Raw genomic sequence first — 22466 nt, 5'->3', positions numbered from 1 at the left:
GAACAAGCCGTCCTCAGAAACCCTAGAATAGAACAGAATAGATCCTCTTCCAATGCCAGTGATCTCGGGGGGGGGGGGGGGGGGGCAAGGAGAAAGGTCGCTGAGAATAGAGTAGGATGGCATTGAGAAGTCATCCCCTGGCTGCAGTGAAGCCGCAGAAGCTGCCACATCTCCCTCCGTGTACTCGGCAGCATGGCGGACCAGCACCATCATGTAGACCGAAGTAGAGACAGCTGGTTTCTGCGGCTTGAGCAAACGATCCATGCCACAGACGGTGCATGTCTATCGCCGATCCGGTCTTCTGTGTGTCTGGGGTACTGGTGGGTACCAGCAATGTGTGGTAAAATGTACTTTGTGGGCTGCAGGGGTAGCCGCTGGCCAGGAGCTCTAAGAACAAGCATCTTCACGCCGCCATACCGAGACCACTGCCACAAAGATCTTTTCAGGTCCAGAGCCATTGGTATTGCCTTAGCTCTTGCCCCATCCCTGACAACTAACTTTGTGGGTATGCTGATTTAGGCTGAGCATCAGGAGTTACCTCACCTGTTTGGATCTTTGGGTTACCTTTTGAAATTTTAGTTTCCACTGGTTCCTAACGCTGAAGGGACTAATGCTAGGGAAATGAGTGCTGACATCCACTGGGTGCATTTAGCATTCTCCTCACTGCTCCTCCTATATTTCAAAGAGCCAAGTAAAACTGCTCTCTTCCAGCTGCCCACCTACAATTACTGTGGTCACCTGATGCCTTCCAACCCTCATCTGCCAGCAGTGTTTGGGTTCTGCGAGTACCAGAGTCCTTACCCCATACCCTGAGCTTACATTGCTTTATTGCCAAGCAATTTCAAATATCTGGTTCTAGACACGGGGAATAATCTCTTTGTACCAGGCGCACCCAGCTCATGTTCTATTAAAGTCTCTGATGCTGATAGCAGCATGTCCCACTGATGCAGCCAATGTCCACAGCCTAAAATCAAGTCCTCTGGTCCTCCTATTTTTGGAGGCTTCCTTAGCTTGGGGTTGGGTATAGCAGCCGCCTCTACCTCTGAAGGTTTTTGCCACGCTCATGCATGTCTTTATCGTACATCACAGGACACAGAGCACCGTAGTAATGACTATCTGGGTTATATGCTACCTTTAGGTGATTGGACACTGGCAACCAATAGTAAAATGGTTCCTCCCATATAACCCCTCCCACACGGGAAGTACCTCCGTTTTTTTCGCCAGTGTCTTGAAGGTGATGGTCATGGCTGTTGAAGCTCTTCAATTCTTCAAATGATGTCCCAGTGAGGATGTTATAATTGGATCCATTCGGATGGCACAAGAAAGCTAAAGTGGATGGTACCCGAGCCTCGGTTCAAGAACGAGGTTTTGCCTGTAACGTATCCTCTATGGCGCTGGACCCTTGTTAAAATTGGTATTCCTGGTCATATACTTGCCCAAGGTAACCAGAAGGGTGCCTTACAGGTCCAAGGGTGTGGACCCCAAATATGGGGGACCTGGTCCTTGAAGGTCCACAGAGGCGCTACCCGCCATGATGGGGGAAGATTGGGCCTGGTAAAACAGGTCCTGCAGCGTGGAACAGTGAGTACTCCCTCTGGGATTCCTAAGACTGTTTTTTACCTCTAACCACGATATGCCTTGTGTAAGTAACAGCTGTTAAAGACTGACCGGCTGCGACGTGTACTTGTAGCGGTGCGTACCGTGAAACGATGACCGCATTGGCGTGTATACTACAGGCACGTGTGCGCGCCCACTTAGTGCACGGTTGGCGTCATGGACAGACTTCATAAAAGGCTGGAGCTCCTGGCATGCGCTGTGGAGACACAGAGCAGCTGTACTTGGGCACGTGAGTCTGGAAGTTTTTGGACACAGTTGCAACAAGTTTGACAGGAGTTTTTACAAGCCGTGACAACAACATATACGCTAGTTACAGGCTTGTGTTTCAGTAGGAATACTTTTTTTTTCTCGTCTTGTAAGCAATGTCTTCCAGAAAATGAGGTACAGGGAGCAGAGCAAGTACTGGGGTAAGACTTCCTCCTTTAATAGCAGGAGACCAACCTCATGCTGATGCAGCCTCAGTCTCCCCTGAAAGACCTGCGGCTTCTGGCCTGGCTGAGCCATTGCAGCTGTCAGGCGTTGTGGCCACTACCAATGTTCCTGCCTCGGCTTATGTTACTAAGGATGACTTGGCATCTGCCCTAGCTGGCCTTGAGGGCAAAATAGCTGGTATGATTGCCTCAGTAACACGGGGGGGACGGGGATGTAATAGATCTCCCTCTCCGGAGCCTGGCCCCAGTGGTGAGTCACTTGAGCACCAGGACTCCCATAGCCAGATAGGTCCAGGTGATCTGGAACCAGAATGGGCAGAGGATTTGGAGGAGATGGCCATAAAAGACCGGGAGGAAGGAGAGCCTGAGAATTTCTTGGCTGAGGATTCTGGTTCAGAGGAACCATTTTCAGCTTCCCACCCCCAAAAATGTTTTATCCAATCTCTGGCTGAGATGGTACGAGCTGGGTTTAAATGACCCCCAGTTCAGGAGCCAGGACTCTCCTGCTCTACTTTAGGATCTTTGCGACCTAAGCAAGGTTCCCAGGTTTTCCCTTTGCATCCATTATTAGAGCAGGTGATTTTACGCAGATTGGGATCACCCTGACAGGATTTACTTACCTCCGAAGAGGTTCTCACTGTTATATCCTATGGAGGAAAAGTTCAGAAAGAAATGGAGTACACCATTGGTTGATGCCGCCATTTCTTCAGTAAGTAAAAGTCTAACCTGTCCAGTGGATAATGCCCAAGCTTTTAAAGATCCAGTTGATAAGAAGCTAGAGTCCTTGTTAAAAGCCTCCTTTGCGGTGGCTGGTTCAGCAGTGCAACCAGCAGTAGCAGCTATTGGAATTTGCCAGTCCTTGAAAGGCCGCTTTAAAAGGTTGGTTAAGAGCCTACCTTGTCAGGTGGAGTCTACAGAAGAGTTGTCTGAGCTTCCTCATGCTTTGTGTTTTGCAGTAGATACATTAAAAGACTCAATCCAGCAGATGTCGCATTTTGCGCTACTGTCAATACATATGCGCAGGGTCTTGTGGTAAAGAACTGGTCTGCTGAAATACCATGTAAAAGGCTGCTCACAGCTTTTCCCTTCCATGGAGAACGCCTATTTGGTGAGGATCTGGATAAATATATCCAGAAAATCTCTGGAGGAAAAAGCGCCTTACTTCCTGTCAAAAGGAAGAATAAACACCCCTCCTTTAAAATTCCCAACGCTCCAGGGCCTAGTGCTTCCTCCCCCCAAGCGGTATCGACGGCCTCAACCGTCTGGGTTTAAAAGACCTCAGGGTCAGAAAAAGCCTTGGACCCAAAAGTCAGCCAAGTCCAACTCCAAGGCTACCTTGTGAAGGGGTGCCCCCGCTCTCACGGGTGGGGGGCAGGCTTCGGCTGTTTTTGGATGCTTGGGAAGAACTGGTTCAGGACAGGTGGGTCATTTCCACTGTAACACAAGGTTACAGGATAGAGTTCTGGGAATTTCCTCCAACTCGGTTTCTGAGTTCAAGAGTCCCGTCGGAGCCAGGGAAAAGGAAATGTCTCTTCCGGGCTTTGGAGCATCTACAGAAGCAGGGGGTAATTGTCAAGGTTCCGCACGAAGAAAGATTCTCAAGGGGTTTTACTCAAACCTTTTCACCATGCCGAAACCAAATGGGGAGGTAAGGCCTATTTTGGACCTCAAGTCTCTCAATCGCTTTTTAAACGTCCGGTCCTTCCGTATGGAGTCAGCTCGTTCAATAATAAAATCCCCAAGAAAGGGGGATTACTTAGCGTCCATAGATATCAAGGACGCGTACCTTCATGTACCGATCTTCGGTCCTCATCAAAGATTTCTGCATTTCGTGGTGGAGGGCCGTCATTTTCAATTCGTGGCATTGCCATTCGGTCTAGCCACAGCCCCCCGGGTTTTCACAAAAATTCTGGCCCCATTATTGGCATCCCTAAGGTCCCAGAGAATATCTGTGGTGGGATATCTGGACGATCTTCTCCTAAAGGATCGGTCTTGCCCCATTCTAGTCCAAATTGTTTCATGAACTGTTCAGGTTTTACAGCACCTAGGCTGGATCCTGAATGTGGACAAATCAGCTCTTCATCCAGCTCAAGTCTTGGTGTATCTAGGCCTGGTCTTGGACACCGCTCAGGAAAAGGTGTTTTTACCCCCCTTAAAGGTCAATGCCATAGTGGAGCTTGTCTGGAAGGTAAAGGGAGAAGAAAGACCTTCTATTCGGCTGTGCATGAGATTGCTGGGCAAGATGGTGTCATCTTTCAACGCAATTCCTTATGCAGAGTTTCACTCACGGTTGTTCCAGAGCAATATTCTGGAAGCCTGGGACAAGACAACTTGAACTTTGGATCAGCCTATGGTTCTTTATCTACAAGTACAACGGGACATCTCTTGGTGGTTAAAAACCAGCAATTTGAAAACCGGGAAATCCTTTCCACCGGTAGCCTGGAAGGTGGTGACTACAGACGCCAGTCGTCTCGGCTGGGGAGCAGTCCCGGAGGAGGCATCGGTCCAGGGAGTATGGTCCCAAGCAGAAAAGATCTTGCCCATCAACCTATTGGAAATTTGGGCAGCTCGCCTAGCCCTGCGCTTCTGGACATCCAGATTGCGGGGCCTTCCTGTGCGGGTCCAGTCCGACAACTCCACGGTAGTGGCATATATCAACCACCAGGGAGGCACCAAAAGTCATGCAGCCCAAAAAAGAGGTGAATTACATATTGACTTAGGCAGAAGGGCATGTGCCGTTTCTTTCGGCAGTACTTATACCGGGGGTGGACAATTGGCAGGCAGACTTTGAATCGCCAAAAATTGTTGCCAGGGGAATGGTCCCTTCATGCCGAAGTCTTTCTTCAGATCTGCCGACACTGGGGGACCCCAGATGTGGATCTGCTAGCGTCCAGATTCAATGCCAAACTGGACAGGTTTGTATCCAGGACCAAGGATCCACTTGCTATCAGGATAGACGCTTTGGTGGTTCCTTGGGAAAAGTATTCTCTGATGTATTATGTTGATGATGTATGATGTTATTTATTTATGGCCAAATGGGAGGAGGACGTCATCTATAAGGACCGAAGCCCTTATTTGCAATTCTGGGCTAGGTATATAGATGACGTCCTCCTCCTATGGGATGGTACCAGGTCCCAATTGGAGGATTTCTTTTCCTCCATTAATAGTAACGACAGGGGTATCAGGTTCGTCCATGAGATGAGCCAGGATAAAATCAACTTTCTTGATCTTACCATCTCAAAAAATGGGGATGCATTCAAAACGATTTCATCCTTTAAAAAGACCGACCATAATGCCTTCATTCCCTTTGGGAGCTGTCATCATCCCAAAAAGTCAATTCATAAGAATGAGACGTAACTACACCGATATAAGTGATTATACAACTCAGGCGGGCATTATTAAATGCAGATTGGAGGAGAAGGGTTATGATAGGAACTCCTTGGAAAGAACAATGGAACAGGTGCCAAAAATAGATAGAGCCACCTTGTTCAGTGATAATTCTGGGAGGGCCAAAAAGGGACGAACTATACCTTTTTATCACCACCTTTTCCATGCAACATTATCTCATTAAGAACATTCTTCGCAAGCATTGGCACTTGCTGGGGAATGATAGGGTCATTAAAGCGGGGGTCCACCTATCTATCGTTTTTTTTTTTTTTTTAGTTCATTCACAAACTTTTCTTCTCAGCATTACATACTCACATATTGTCACATATTGTGTGTAATATGTCCGCCTGTGTCAGATTTCGTCGGAAAGAATAACTTATATTATTCACTGCAGGCGGTTTCCATCTTCATTGTGGGCATTTGAAGCCCACAAGCATTTATTTCCTGGATGTGGTGAATGCTGTGCTCCCAGCATTCACCGCTCGTTCCCGCACATGCTCAGTGGCATCCTGGGAAGCCTGAGACTAGCTCCCAGGAGAGGCTAGAAACACGCCTACTCCCATGGGAGGAGAACCAGGAAGTGCAAAGAAGAATAGAAAAATAAAAGGTTACGGCAATTTAAATTTTTTTAAACGGCATGTCAGCATCTAGGCAAGGAAGAGAATACATACAGATATTGTTCAAAATTTGGGTGGAACCCCGCTTTAAGACATTCATACCTACAAATCCACAAATAGTGTTCAGGGGGTCTCTTCGTAACAGGATTGCCCCTAATGTTGTGGATCTACCTACTAAGTATCTTTTTTCCAGAACCTTTCGGGATACCACCAGTGCCATAGGTGCCAGATTTGTGCACTGAATAAAAGTAAACAGAGAAAAACTGAGTCTTTTGTCTCATGTAGTACATCCAGAGAACATCATATTGAGCCATTCATTACATGTAGCTCGACGGGCGTGGTATATTTATTGCAATGCCCGTGCGGGCTCCAATATATAGGCAGGACTAAACGGTCTATGCAAGTCCGTTTGGGGGAGCATATAACTAACATTAAGAATGGCTTCAGATTTAATTCTGTGTCCAAGGATTATGCTATTCATCACAACCGCAATCCTGCCAACACAATCTTTTTGGGGATAGACAGGTTTAGTGCTCATTGGAGGGGCAGCTCCCTAGTCAGGGAACTATCCAGGCTTGAAATAGATAAATATCTATGGCATTCCCTTTTAATCTTTTTTTTCCTTCCAGTTATAATTATATTTTTTTCACTTTTTTCTCCTTTTTTTTCTCTTTGGGGGGATTTGAGTATATTTCCCTTCCCCTGTTTTTGTTTTGTTTTTTTTGGGTAAATTTTATATAACTAAATCTCTCTAAAACTGAGCTATTTATATTCCACCCCGCCCTTGCCCCCTCCATGACTTTTCCATCAAAATCAACAATGCAACCATCAGTCCCTCCCCTCACGCCAGGGTACTAGGTTTAATCCTAGACTCTGACTTGTCATTTCAGCCTCAAATCCAATCGTCAAAAGTTTGTAGAATTCACCTCCGTAACATCTCTAAAATTTGCCCCCTTTTAACAAATGAAACCACCAAGCTCCTCATTCACTCCCTTGTTATCTCTCGCCTTGACTATTGCAACTCCCTTCTCATTGGCCTACCTCTCCATAGGCTATCCCCTCTTCAGTCTATCATGAATGCTGCTGCCAGACTTATCCACCTTACTAACCGCTCAGTGTCTGCCAACCCTCTACTCCAGTTCCTACACTGGCTCCCAATCACCTAGCGAATTAAATTCAAAATACTAACCACAACATACAAAGCCATTCACAACTCTGCCCCGAGCTACATCACTAATCTTGTCTCCAAATATCACCCAAATCGACCTCTCCACTCTTCTCAAGACCTCCTGCTTTCAAGCTCTCTCATCTCCTCCTCCCATGCTCGTCTCCAGGATTTCTCCACAGCCTCTCCCATCCTCTGGAACTTGCTACCTCCATCTATCCGGCTATCCCCTACTCTTGCTACCTTCAGGCAATCCCTGAAAACTCATCTCTTCAGGAAAGCCTATCACATTTCCAACTAATCTCCTACCATTTACACCAGCTCATTCCCCACAGTTACAACCTTTTGTACCACCTGCCCCACCCTATTAGATTGTAAGCTCTTCTGAGCAGGCCTTCTTAATCCTCTTGTATTTTATGGTATTATAACTGTATTGTCTCCCTTTTATATTGTAAAGCGCTGTGTAAACTGTTGGCGCTATATAAATCCTGTATAATAATAATCTATAGGTGATCAGTTCATTTTTTTCACTTTTTGTACCTTGCCAATATTTTCCGATTTGTTGTCGGGATATGAGTGGCTCGTTAACGAAAGATTGGAAATCAGCCATTCGTCGATCTTTTACATTAAACAACCATCCCTATACCCATATTATTTGTTATGGGTATTGGGAACATTGATCGTTGATGGGCACCTATGCCCAGCGGGCGCTCATGTAGAGGTTGCGCCAACTGTTCAACGGGTGATTTTTAACATTACATTGAATATTAGGACCCCAATTTGTTTTTACTTTTTTTATTTCCATTTTGATGTTTCACTGCTATTTTACTTTTTAGTGACACCTGTCATTATTTATCTTCAACACCTGATCGATCGTGCCATCTCTTCTGTCAATGTAGGAGATGTTAATGACGATCGCTAATTTTATAGTCCATACTTTTTATCATCCATCAATTCGTTAGGTTTCATCAACCTTACAGTCCCTTTTAGGGTAACAGCCAATTAAAAGACCATCATTTCTTTCAATTTATCATTATAGGGCATTTGCCCTTTCCCAAAATGGCTGATCTGATGGAGGGACACCAGGAGCTCAGAACTGGGCGTTCCATTCATTGTGCTGTGTATTTATGGCGGTGAGTCAGCAAGCCGCCCGTGCCCCTGGAAGAGGTCATTTGTGATGAAACGCCATAGGGAGGAGCGGCGTGTTGACGTCACCACATACCGCGCTAGTCCCGGAAGCTACGGGCAGCATACGAGAGCCGGCCGGCTCGTGTTTTTTAATCCATCGCTTTACATTTCCTGAATAACTGTAAGTGCAATACTGTTTTATATCAATAAAATTTTTTAAATGTATTATGCTATGGAAGTTTTCATGTCCTTTCATGGTGAATGAGCATACATCTGCCACATGAGATGACATCTTACGTGGAGAGGCTGAGAGGAGCCCCTTTAGCTTTGAAATACCTGAGGCTGGGGTTAAGAGCCACAGGCACGCATGATCTCCTTAAACAAGAGATCTAAGGAGCTGGTAAGCGGCAGTATTTTCGTGGGTGGAGGTACTTCTCTATTCATCCCCCATAGCGTTGAAGTTGCATGTCATCACTGGCAGGAAGATTGCAAAGCCACCATCTAGAAGATTGTTTACTAAGTGGGCTTTTTTTTTAACTAGCCTATCTGGGTGGACTTGATTCTGTTGCTTGTGCATCCTGCTATAGGCTTTATTCACTGGTGACAGCATAAATGCTGATATGATAATATATTGCATGAATTTTCTATATACTTTTCACATATTTTCAATTGTATGATTTCATTTCTTCAATATTTTTCTATTGATCACAAATCATTTCACAGCGCAGCTTTCTTTTTTTTATGATTTTTTTTTTTTTATGATTCTCTGATGTATGCTTTCCCTCTGATCCAAATTCTGCCACACCTGCTGCGCAGGATACAGAAGGAACAAAAACCATCCAGTGATCCTGGTGGCCCCAGCCTGGCCCTGGAGGTCTTGGTACACAGAGATTGTGAAAATGGTAGTGGGGGACCTGTTGCTCCTTCCATACCGTGCAGACCTATTGTTTCAAGGACCCATATTCCATCCTTCTTTATGGTCGCTGAATTTGATGGCATGGCTATTGAAGCCAGAGTACTGAAGGACCGTGGTATTACGGGTTCAGTCTTGTCCACTCTAATAAATGCTAGGAAGCCAGTTTCTAGAAATATTTACTATAGAGTCTGGAGTTCATACATTTCCTGGTGTGAAGGAAAGGGATGGCACCCTCGTAAGTATACGACTGGAAGAGTTCTTGCTTTTCTTCAAGCAGGAGTAGACTTGAAGCTGGCTTTAGGGACAATTAAAGGGCAAATTTCGACCTTATTGTTTTTTTTTCCAGAGACCGATTGCATCCCATTCTTTGGTACGAACCTTTGTCAAAGGAGTAACGCACCTGAGGCCGCCGGTTAAACCGCCCTTATGCCCCTGGGATCTGAACTTGGTGCTATCAGCCTTACAGAGTCAACCTTTTCAACCTATTAGGCATATTCCTTTTGTCCTATTGACTAGGAAACTGGTCTTTTTGGTGGCCATAACCATGGCTAGAAGGGTGTCAGAATTGGCCGCCCTTTCTTGCAAAGAACCTTTTCTGATTCTTTATCAGGACAGAGTGGTCATGCGCCCTTGTCCGGATTTTTTGCCCAAAGTGGTTTCTAATTTTCATTTGACTCAAAATATAATTTTACCTTCCTTTTTTCCAAACCCTAGGTCTAGGGAGGAAAGGTTGCTTCACTCCCTTGATGTGGTGAGAGCGATCAGAGTATACTTAAAGATGTCAGCCCCTTTTCGAAAAACTGACTCTCTCTTTGTCCTGCCGGAAGGTCCTAAGAGAGGCCAGGTGGCAACGAGTTCAACTATCTCTAGGTGGATTCGCCAAGCTATTATCCAGGCGTATGGGTTAAAACGCAAGGTTCCACCTTGGGATCTAAAAGCACACTCCACTAGAGGGGTTAGTGCATCATGGGCAGTACGCCAGCAGGTGTCTATGGCTCAGGTTTGCAAAGCAGCCGCTTGGTCTTCAGTTCATACATTCACCAGGTGGATGTTAGATCTCAAAGGGAGACTGTCTTTGGCCATAGCGTGTTGCAGGCAGCGTTATAATCCTGGGCCCCATTGGGGCTTAGGGATACTGTGTTCCCTCCCTTCAGGTGCATTGCTTTAGGACATCCCAGATAGTCATTACTATGGTTCTCTGTGTCCCGTGATGTACTCCAAGAAAAGGATTTTACAGGTAAGCTGTTTTAAAAATCAATTTTTTTGGCCCAAATCACCCATTTAGTTGCAAACTTTGAACATCGAGGCTACAAGCATGCTCTGCACCTTCCCTTACAGATTCTGTATCTGATCTGCCTGTGGCATTAGTGGGCTCTGAGTTATCAGTTGTGAGACTGTCTAACTCAATGTCACTTTAGTCCCTAGTGGAAGATCTTATAGCTGAGGAGTCACACTCTTCATTACTCCCAAATTGAAAATGGGCTCTTTTGGCTCTTAAAGTGGTGCGCACCGCATTAATAAGACTAGAGGGTCAGCCTTTGCTGCTTTTGACAGGGCTGTTCCCAGTCTTGGGTCCTTTAGCGTTGCTAGGACTACTAAAAATGTCTTGGTGCACACACTGTTTTAAGTCTTCCTCTATGGCAGTGGTTCTCAACTCCTGTCCTCAGGACCCACCAACAGGCCAGGTTTGCAAGATAACTAGAATACATCACAGGTGATATCATTTTTCTGCTCAGTGATTGCAGTATTCTAGTCTGCATCTCCCCAAGGTAATACTTGAAATCTGGCCTGGTAGTGGGTCCTAAAGTCAGGAGTTGAGAAACACTGCAACAAGATGTTTGTGCCCCCCAGGCATTTATTAGCCCTGTACTCATTTGAACATAACTTTGTTAAAAAGTGGTCTGCCCCCAATGTGGATCCAGCAGTGTGCCGTTGTACAACCACCTTTCTGTAAGAAGATGCACCTATACTTAAGGACCCCACTGATTAGCAGTTGGAGGCCCACTCTACAGCTCTTTTTTTCAATGGAAGGTCCTGATCTTCACCCTATCTTAGCTATGACTTTGGCTGACTGTTGAAAGCCTGATAGAAATAACTGATTACTTCTGCGCTTGATCCCTTGGTCATAGAACATTTGAAGCAGATGACGGCAGCTTTAAACTACAGTTGTAATGGGCTGGTTTCCCATCTCATTTCCTGCATAAATCTTCTGTTGGCTCACAACACCTTGGTTGTGGAACCTGTGACTAAGAGGTACCGCATTTTATCCAAGTATGTCACATGAGATGGTTCATCTGCACTAAATTTTGTGACCTTTGGTTACCCCAAGACCCCATTCACACCTGAGTGTTTTGTAATGTGAAGCCTGAAGCTCGAGAACACTCAGGGAGAATGTATCTCTATGGTGGTGGTTCACATCTCCACTCCAAAACACCTGAAGCTTTAAAAAAAAGTTTTGGAGCTGCTTTTGTAGCTCGATTTGGTCAGATCGGTGCGCTTTTTTCCCCACAGAAATGCATTCAAATGCGCATATGCTCAAATGAATAGTTACCTCCCTACCTGGAATGACCATATAGTGCAAAGAATTCAAAAAACATGCAGTTTGGTCATCAATACCAAGCAAGATGGAGGGGATAGTGTTTTTGTGATCCCGAGACCCTTATCCAGATGGTGAGGGAGCACCCCATCTGTGTGATCCTCAGGATTCCTGTTACAAGTCCCAAGCAAGCAAGAGGAGGGCATAGGAGCAGATTGGCGGGCAATTTTTTTTACCAATTGGGAAAATTTTACTGGCACGGTGATGATAAAGGCAAGCTCAATGTTTTGCATCTGTTTAGCAATGACACTTTATGGTCTCCCCCACTGGTTCCAACCTGTATATTAGTTTGCTTAATCATGAAGCCCTGTCCAGCCTACCTGACGGCCCCTACCCCCCAAGAAAATAATAAAGCGATGTTATGCCAAAAAGTACACACATCATTAATACATTTCTTGATTTAATTTGTATGTATTATTATTTATTATATGTTTAAAAAAAATGTAATAAATATGACATTTACAAGGTCCACCATCCATCTCCTGAACCAGATGCTCCCCTGTCCTGCAGCAGCAGCTGCATGTGGGAATTGGCCTCTAGACATTTTCATAGGGTTTTAAATGTGACTTCTAGTTCTCTACAAGCTTTGTCATATAATTGTAGGTTTCCTCATACGTTTAGAAGAAAAAACTCCAGTAGTAAAAACTGGTATGGTTATTTTGTTTCAATGCTGGCATGGATAGTACTCTGACACGAAGAAAGCCAAGTGACCTTTTCCTCTTCTGTTTGTGTGGAACAAATCCACCTTCGCTTAGGTCCTTGCAGAACTAAAGCATTCTTTACATCTACAGATTTAAAGATAAAAAATAATGTTTAGATAATTAGAAATTACTAGTAATTACATTAATAATAGTGCTGGTCTCAGTTACCATTGATCTTATCGAAGTCAAACTTGCAACCTATCAGACAAGACATTTTATCCAGAGGAACACCCTAGAATGCTGAAAACCATCTCACAGCATTTCAAAATGGTCAATCGTGAGTGCTTCAGAAAGTTTCTGTGTAGGGCATGGATGATGTATATATGGATAGTGGGGCCTCCATATTTGCTCATATAAAATATATGAACTGTGCCTATGCCTTTTGTGTTACTATGCATCAAAACTGGTCAGGCACCAACACACCTTTAAGCTCAATTCACAAAGCATTAACACAAGGATAGGTATCTTTATTTCAATGTTGTAACTGCAATTTTTAACTCTAATTAGGCCTAGTTGAAAATAATTGTCACTTATTTGAAATTGAAAATCCTTATGCTGGTGTTTTAGCTTTGTGAATTAAGCTTTATGCATAGCAAACATATAATCTAAGCTGCCATGAGATGCTACCTATGTTAGATGTCACCAAAAGAAGGACCTACAAATCTTTATAGCTAAACCAATAACAAAAAATATAGATTAGAAAACAAGTAAAATAGATCATCTCAAATTATTTAATGAATTGTGTTCTTGCTGAAATTACACTGTCGTTTTTAAATTTTCCAACATTCACAAATTTTCCAACATTCCTATTTAAGAGGAGTTCATCACTAGGTTAACCCCTCTTGAATGGGAACGGCCATAGATAAATTAAACCTGCCGAATTTCAATCCATCCATGGCCAGCTTAACGCTAAAGTGCACAACCTTCTGACTCAAAGATGTTCAATGCTCATCTAAGGACTGGGGTTAAGTGTATGCATGTAGACATTTTGATTTACAATGATCTGTGTCCATTGTGTGACCATCTATTTTTCATGTTTGCAGTGAGGATCATAAAACATATCAGCCTGGTATTTTAGGCTTTTCCATATACATAAGAAGCCTGGGGTCATTGGATACCAAATGCGCAGGACACTTGGTGCATACACAGGCAATTATTCTGACATTCGGGTTTCAGGGCAAGCAGAGCTATTTAGTTTCATTACTTCTGATGTCACTTTTGTTGTGGCCACTTGTTAGAAAACTGCTGCTTCTTCCGTTTTTCACCTTAATGTATTTCTAACCTTCTGCACTAGTGGGGGCTGCACTAGTGTAGCAGACCCCCCCCCCCCTCCCTTTTACTTGCCTAAACCCAATCTTTCCAGTGATGGGAATGAGCACAGCAGCTCCAGCCACTGTCTCAGGTCCTCATTGGATTGATAGTAGCTGTCAAATTCAATGATGAGGGGAGCTGGACCAAGTCCTGCCGTCTGTGTCAATGGACGCAGCAGCAGTACTCAGGGATGCGCCCAAACGAGTGCCCCCATGGAAAGTGCTTCTCCGTGGGGGCACTCAAAAAGAGGAGAATCAAGGCCACTCTGTGCAAAACCCTTCCACAGAGGAGGCGAGTACGACATGTTTGTTATTTTAAAAAAAAAAAGCAAAGCCCCTTTAAAGTGCTTTTGTGCCTTTATCAAATATGGTAAATTGGACTGTAGCCTCCCTGGCGGTTTTCCCGAGTGTGGCTCGGGGTTAAAATTCAGGACCATTAGCGGTAACCCCGAGCCACACTCGGGATCGCATTGCAGGATCCTGGGGCGGCGTTACTTACCTTGTCCCCGGGATCCTGCGATGTCACCCGCAGTGTCCGAGGGCTCCGTCCTCCTCCGAAGCCTCTCCGTGCCAGGCTCCGTTCCCTGCGAGCGGCGTGACGCACGGGGGCGGAGCCTGGTGGCAAATTCAAAAAAAAGTAAAAATTATAACACATACAGTACTGTAATCTTACAGATTACAGTACTGTATGAAATGATTTCACATCCCTTTGTCCCCAGTGCTTTGGCCCATGCCCTGCATGCAGTTTTACATGATATACACTGTTCTTTCTGCCTGGAAACTGGAGATTGTCCATAGCAACCAAAAAGTGTCCCTTTACGTCAAAAGTGGCTTTAGACCAGCTAGAAAACAGCGATAGTAAATTAGAACACTTGCAGAATTGAGCGATAGTGAATTGTGGGGAAATTTATTTTATTACTATTTTTTTTTATTATTTATTTTTATTTATTATATTATAATTTATGTTTTTGTGTTTCAAACTTTATCATACCTGGGATATCTACTAGACTCTGGTTTGGACAGATTTAAGTGTGTTCTTGTTAAGATTTACAGACCTACAATATAAAACGCCAAATTTCCATGCAAAATAATTGTACCGCTTTCAGCACCTAAAATCCGAAATAATCATACCGCCAGGGAGGTTAAACTGTATAGCAAAAGATATGTTATACAATCCCTGACTAAAGCTTGGATGATCACATTTCATCCCCATCCACTCCCCCATCCCCCTATTGAGTATTAACATTGAACTCCAGCCTTACCTTCAGTCTTGCACAATTGTACAGGCTCCTCTCCTGTACTGAATTTGGTTACTCTGCACTGTGAGCTTCCCATAGTGTGAATTAGAAGCTGCCTCATTTCCTAGCTGAAGGATGTCAAGCATCCTCTTACTCTTTGGATTTAAATTCTTTCAATAATGGAGGTTCAGCATCACATATGGGAGTTACATAAAACAGTCTGCATGCAAATCCAGTCTGCACAGGAACACCCACTCTTCCAGAAGGCGTTTTGACATTTCCATAACCCTTCCAAGAGCATCACTGCTTGGATCAGGGTTGATGACTCTTGAGAAGAGTACTAAGACATGGTGCTGTAATGGTTTCGCGAAGCTATGTACTGCCAGTCCCTCCCACCAGCCATGATCTGCATGCATTGCACAGAGAAGCACAGAAACCCAATCATGATGTCACAGGGTCTAAAATAATTTATTGAATGAAAATAGAAAGGTTATATTAAAAAAGGTGATTGGCATGCTGATTGGGAAGGGGGGAGAGAAAGGCTCCAGGGAAGGCAATATATAAGTGCATCTCATAAATTTCGATCAAAAATTTAAAAGTAAATTTTTTCTAATTCAATTTAAAAAGTGAAACTCCTATATTTTATATAGATGCGTTACACACAGAGTGATCTATTTCAAGCATTTCTTTCTTTTAATTTTGATGATTATGGCTTACGTCTAGTGAAAACCCAAAATTCAATATCTCAGAAAATTAGATTATTACATAAGACCAATTAAAAAAAAAAAGGATTTTTAATACGGAAATGTTGGCTTACTCAAAAGTATGTCCATGTACAGTATATTATGCACTCAATACTTGGTCGGGGCTCCTTTTTCATGAATAAATAGGCGTGCCATAGACGCGATCATCCTGTGGCACTGCTGAGGTGTTATGGAAGCCCAGGTTGCTTTGATAGTGGCCTTCAGCTAGTCTGCATTGTTGGGTCTGGTGTCTCTCATCTTCCTCTTGAAAATACCACACAGATTCTCTATGGGGTTTAGGTCAGGCGAGTTTGGCCAATCAAGCACAGTGATACCATGATCATATGACCAGGCATTGGTACTTTTGGAAAATGAAATCAGCATCTCCATAAAGCTGGTCAGCAGAGGGAAGCATGAAGTGCTCTAGAATTTCCTGGTAAAGGGCTGCGCTGACTTCGGACTTGATAAAACACAATGGACCAACACCTGCAGATGACATGGCTCCTCAAATCATCACGGACCGTGGAAAATTTTGCATTTCATTTGATAATCAAGGTCCAAGAGTCTGGTGGAAGAGCGGAGAGGCACAGAATCCAAGTTGCAAGAGGTCCAGTGTGAAGTTTCCACAGTCAATGATGATTTGGGGAGCCATGTCATCTGCTGGTGTTGGTCCACTGTGTTTTATCAAGTCCAAAGCCAGCGCAGCCCTCTACCAGGAAATTCTAGAGCACTTCATGCTTCCCTCTGCTGACCCTCTGCTGACCAGCTTTATGGAGATGCTGATTTCATTTTCCAGCAGGACTTGGCACCTGTCCACACTGTCAAAAGTAAACCTGGTTTAATGATCATGGTATCGCTGTGCTTGATTGGCCAGCAAACTCCCCTGACCTAAATCCCATAGAGAATCTGTATTAAAAATCCTTTTTTTTTTTATTGGTCTATGTAATATTCAAATTTTCTGATATACTGAGTTTGACTTTTTGCTTGAATTAATTACTGAAATAAATTACATTTTTTGATGATATTCTAATTTTATGAGATGCACCTGTATATGCAGAATAAACTTCAGGTTTAAATATAATGGGTGGCTTTACTGGCCATTAGGAAGGCACAGAGGGGACAAGGCTAGAGAATGATCTTCTAACTTTGGTGGCCCCAGGGAAGATGTGCAGGTCCTCAGTTGTCCAGTGTATTGTTCAGGGCTCATACTAAATATACCATGTTTATAAGAGAAACAGGTTTACTTTAAAGGGGTTTTAAACACTTGTGTTTTTTTCACCTTAATGCATCCTATGCATTAAGGTGAAAAAACTTCTGCCACTGACTGGCTCCCCAGTCCCCAACGCCCCCCCCCCGTTTTACTCACCTGAGCCCCGTAATTCTCACGCCAGAGACGAGCTCTTCCCCTCTGCCTGTTGTCTCGGCTCTTGATTGGATAGATTGATAGCAGCACAGCCATTGGCTCCTGCTGCTGTCAATCAAATCCAATGACGCCGAGTCCGGGATTCTACGTCTATGGACGCAATTGCTGGACTTGAGAAGGTGCCTGCAAGGTACCCCCTGGGAAAGCTCTTCTCCTAGGGGGTTATGCGATGCGGGGAGGAGCTACCAGTGCCGCCGGGGGGACCCCAGAAGTCGAGGATCTGGGCCACTGTGCAAAACGAACTGAACAGTGGAGGTAAGTATGGAATGTTTGTTATTTAAAAAAAAAAAAAAGCTTTATATTCACTTTAAGGCTGGGTTCACACTTTCCCGGCATCCAATTCGCATGACAGGAGAGCGTGACCAGCTCTCAATGGAGTCGGTTCACACATCTCTGGGGTGGCCGCGGAGTGCACAGCAGAAGGGTCCTGTGCGTCTTTGGCTCAGTTTCAGGTCCAAATTCAGGCAAAAATTCGGACCGAATTCAGAACTGAAACAGTGAATGGGGACGCATCGGATCCCCTGCTGTGCCCTGCGTCGCACATAGTGTGAACCCGGCCTAAAAGAAATCAGTACTGACAGAAACATGGACGCTAACATTGCTGACCTCCCCCTTGAAAATGCTGGTTACTGACCTAGAACATGCATGTAGAAAGTCAAAGTGAATGTCTTGATCTGCAAATTTGTTCTGACTTAGTAACTTACAGAATACAGAACAATTTCACTGCATTTTGTACATCAGGTGGCTGGACCATTCTTACTATTTTTCAAATACAAATTACAGGCTTGATTGTTTGTGACCCCAAACTATATATTTTCTGACAGCACAGGCCATGTTAAAGAATTAGAAGATGACACTGTCCATTCCATAGTAATTGCATTGATATTGATCAAAACCTTATTTTCTCTAACAAATACCATAAACCATTATTGCACACCAATACATCAGTCTCAAAATGTGCTACTAGTAGTTTTGTATTTTATACGCAACTTATTTTCTAAAGCAGAGGTCCGCAGTAAGAGCCTTTATATTCACAGGTTTCTAAAAAGGTTAGGCCTGCTAATGAAGAATGCCTTTGTAGAATTAAATACCTTTTAAGGGCTTTACATTTTCACAAAGACAAAATTAAATTGTGCATGAACCTACATTTAGTGTCCGGAATGTCTTCCACTAGCAATCGTGGCAAAGAAACAGAAGCCATAAACTGGTACGAGGTTGATGGTACGTGCTTAAATGGTGTATAGAAAATGTGACGTCTGGATATAACGAGTGCATCATTGAAAAGAAAAAGACATAGGTCACTGATGTGCTCATAGATCCTGTGAAAACAAAGGAAAGCCATTCTGATATATCCAGGCAGCTTAAGTGGACCTTGCATACAAGGTACAACTCAGTTTGAACAAGCTGTGACAGTGCAGTTATAATGCAGCACAGACATATAATTGATGAAAAATGTCTTTAATGATATTGTTTTACAGTACAACATAAAACAATTTATATTATGTCATCCTCAACATAAAACATATCCTTTATGAAAATCATGACTTCATTCTCTTACAGAGCCAGCTTTTGTAATATACACTGTATTACCCAAAGTAATTGGGGCACCTGCCTTTACACATACATGAACTTTAATGGCATCCCAGTCTTAGTACGTAGGTTTTAATATTGAGTTGGCCCATCCTTTGCAGCCATAACAGCTTCAACTCTTCTGGGAAGGTTGTCCACAAGGTTTAGGAGTGTGTCTATGGGAATGTTTGGCCATTCTTCCAGAAGCGCGTTTGTGAGGTCAGGCACTGATGTGGACGAGAAGCCCTGGATCACAGTCTCCGCTCTAATTCATCTCAAAGGTGTTCTATCGGATTGAGGTCAGGACTCTGTGCAGGCCAATCAAGTTCCTCCACCCCAAACTCGCTCATCCATGTCTTTATGGACCTTGCTTTGTGCACTGGTGTGCAGTCATGTTTGAACAGGAAGGGGCCATCCCCAAACTGTTCCCAAAAAGGTGGGAGCATGAAATTGTTCAAAATGTCTTGGTATGCTGACACCTTAAGAGTTCCCTTCACTGGAACCAAGGGGCCAAGCCAAGCCAAACCCCTGAAAAACAACCCCACACTATAACCCCCCCCCCTCCACCACCAAATGATTTGGACCAGTGCACAAAGCAGGGTCCATAAAGACATGGATGAAATAGAGATAGAACACCTTTGGGATGAATTAGAGCAGAGACTACGAGCCAGGCCTTCTCGTCCACATCAGTGCCTGACCTCACAAATGCACTTCTGGAAAAATGGGCAAACATTCCCATAGATACACTCCTAAACCTTGTGGACAGCCTTCCCAGAAAAGTTGAAGCTGTTACAGCTGCAAAGGGTGGGCCAACTCAGTATTGAACCATACAGACTAAGACTGGGATGCCAGTGGAAGTTTTTTTACACCTAGAGCATAGTTCGGCTTTTTTTTTTGTTGCCAGAAGAAAATAAAACAATGGCCAGCATAGGATAACCCCACCCACAGAGATCATGCCTCCGTATCTTGCTAGTGTTCTCATGAGAGTACAGTAAAACCTTGAATCGCGAGTAATTTGGTCTGCAAGTGTTTTACAAGATGAGCAAAATGTTTTTATAAATGTTAACTTGATAAACAAGTGATGTCTTGATATACAAGTAGCGTCATGTCACAACTGAGTATAAAAGAGAAGAGAGGCGCCACCAAGTGTAGCAATATGGTTACATTTAATGAAGGTACAACATTTAGCAACTCACATGGTTGATGATTAAAACAGGCACATCTAAGTATGCAGGCATCCGGGGTAAAGCTGTCCACATGGACCATCCTCTGCACCATCATCAACGTCATCCCTTCCACACTGTGCTTTAAGTCTCCCTTTCAGATCACTCTACTGCAGGGTAGTCTTCCTGGTCACAATTGCAGACTGACAGCGGTGAGAGCCGGCAGTGCGGAGGATGGTCTATGTGGACAGCTTTACGCTGGATGCCTGCATACTTAGATGTGCCTGTTTTAATCATCAACCATGTGAGTTGCTAAATGTTGTACCTTGATGGTCACTCTGATAGAGCTTTAGCGTTTCTCTGTGGAGAGAGTAGAACCTTCCAGAAGAACAAACTTTGCTGCAGCACTCCACCAATCAGGCCAGTATGGTAGAGTGGCCAGACGGAAGCCACTCCTCAGTAAAAGGCACATGACAGCCCACCTGGAGTTTGCCAAAAGGCACCTGAAGGACTCTCAGACCATGAGAAATAAAATTCTCTGGTCTGATGAAACACAGATTTAACAGTTTGGCCTGAATGGCAGGTGTCATGTCTGGAGGAAACTAGGCACCACTCATTACCTGGTTAATACCATCCCTACAGTGAAGCATGGTGGTGGCAGCATCATGCGGTGGGGTTGTTTTTCAGCAGCAGGAACTGGGAAACTAGTCAAAATCAAGGAAAAGATGAATGCAGCAATGTACAGACACATCCTTGATGAAAACCTGCTCCAGAGCCCTATGGACATCAGACTGGGGCAAAGGTTTATCTTCCAACAGGCCAACAACCCTAAGCACACGGCCAAGATAACAAAGGAGTGGCTACAGGACAACCCTGTAAATGTCCTTGAGTGACTCAGCCAGAGCCCAGACTTGAACCCAAATGAACATCTCTGGAGAGATCTGAAAATGGCTGTGCACGAGGCTCCCCATCCAACCCGATAAAGCTTGGGGTCCTGCAAAAAAGAATGGGAGAAACTGGCCAAAAATAGGTGTGCCAAGCTTGTAGCATCATACTCAAAAAAAAACCTGAGGCTGTAATTGGTGCCAAAGGTGCTTCAACAAAGTATTGAGCAAGGGCTGTAAATACTATGTACATATTTTTTTTTCGTTTTTTATTTTTAATAAATTTGCAAAGATTTCAAACAAACTTCTTTCAAGTTGTCATTATGGGGTATTGTTTTTAGAATTTTGAGGAAAATAATGAATTTAATCCATTTTGGAATAAGACTTTAACATAACAAAATGTGGAAAAAGTGAAGTGCTGTGAATACTTTCTGGATGCACTGTACATTTGGAATACAGAACTTCATAGCTCACCTGGGCGCAATGGGACAAGAAAAAGAAATGGAACATTTACAACATTCAGACGGAGTATGGTTATGTCATACCTGTAATTCTGGGAATTAAATTGGGGTAGCAGTAGGGATAAATAAGAAGGCCAGTATGGTGGCCTGAATTTATGGGAGGAGCCCAGAGGGTATTTAAGCAGCCCACTCACCCATGCTCTTTGTCGGTTCCAGTGCGCGATTCGTTACGTCAGCAGGCAGCTTACTTCATGTTCGTGAGTCTGTTGTTCCCGAATACAGTGTTGCGGTTGCTTATTCGTAGCTTTTCGTTCAAATCCCGCTTGCGGTCGCAGGTAGGGGATTCGTTACTTTGCATTTGTATCATGTCCTAATCGTTGCCATTCATTGTATCCCCCATGTCGTGTGTTCAGTTCCCGCCACAGAACTTACAAAGCAATCGTCATGCATGGCGCCACACCACATTCTTTGGATACGTTGCATGCCCACTACAGACCGATGCAGACCCAGTTGCAAGGCCATTGTCTCAGGTAGGATTCGTTAGCATGTTTTATCATGTCAATTCGTAGCCACTTACAGCATCACCCATACTATGTGTTCGGATCTCGCAGTGGAATCATTTGTACGCACATCTGTCATTCCATTTTCCACACCAAACTTTGTTGTTTTTGCCTCGTGCAAGGCATCACGCCACACCTTCCTGTTACGCTGCACTTCCGGCACAGCCTGCCGTGAACCACTCGCAAGGCTCGCTGTCGCAGGTAAGATTCATTTTTTATTTCGTAATAATTCGTTACCATTTGTTGTCTCCCCTGACGTTCGTTACCCCTACTTAACCTACGTATCGAATGGACGTTGTCCTTATCCCTTATACTGCCCGCTTAGGGGTACGGTAAGCCACCAAACAAGCCAGGTGTTTCTATCCTTTTCTCAGTAACCCAACTCTCATTCCTTGAGACCCTTGCAACCATGCAAATCGTCTCAGCAGCCTGACACCCCTGTTAAGACCCTTGCAAAACGGAACTTCGTCTCAGCAAGCTCTCACTTTTCAAAAAAAAACAAAAAAAACCTTTGCCACCTCGCAATCTCAGTCCAGCAACCTGACACCTGCTGAGAC

At 44.1% G+C, this 22466-nt stretch overlaps 1 protein-coding gene across 4 annotated transcripts in view; it reads right to left on the bottom strand.

Annotated features, from left to right (window-relative positions):
- Positions 1-12299: 12299 nt before the first annotated feature.
- ECT2L (epithelial cell transforming 2 like) overlaps positions 12300-22466 on the bottom strand; it is a 168022-nt gene continuing 157855 nt past the window's right edge. For 3 of the 4 annotated variants that reach the window (XM_073627377.1, XM_073627376.1, XM_073627378.1), the window contains exons 22-23: positions 18419-18591; positions 12300-12642 (exon numbers count right to left, since the gene is read on the bottom strand). In XM_073627377.1, coding sequence (XP_073483478.1) covers positions 12512-12642; positions 18419-18591 — 304 coding nt within the window. In that variant the 3' untranslated portion in view covers positions 12300-12511. The remainder of the gene's footprint in view (positions 12643-18418; positions 18592-22466) is intronic. The other variant, XM_073627374.1, reaches the window with a different exon arrangement.

This window comes from Aquarana catesbeiana, linkage group LG04 (genome assembly GCF_042186555.1).
Source record: "Aquarana catesbeiana isolate 2022-GZ linkage group LG04, ASM4218655v1, whole genome shotgun sequence".
In the NCBI taxonomy this organism is placed as follows: Eukaryota; Metazoa; Chordata; class Amphibia; order Anura; family Ranidae; genus Aquarana; species Aquarana catesbeiana.
Note: the sequence above shows the minus strand (reverse complement) of the source record. Positions and strands in the feature narration are given on the sequence as shown.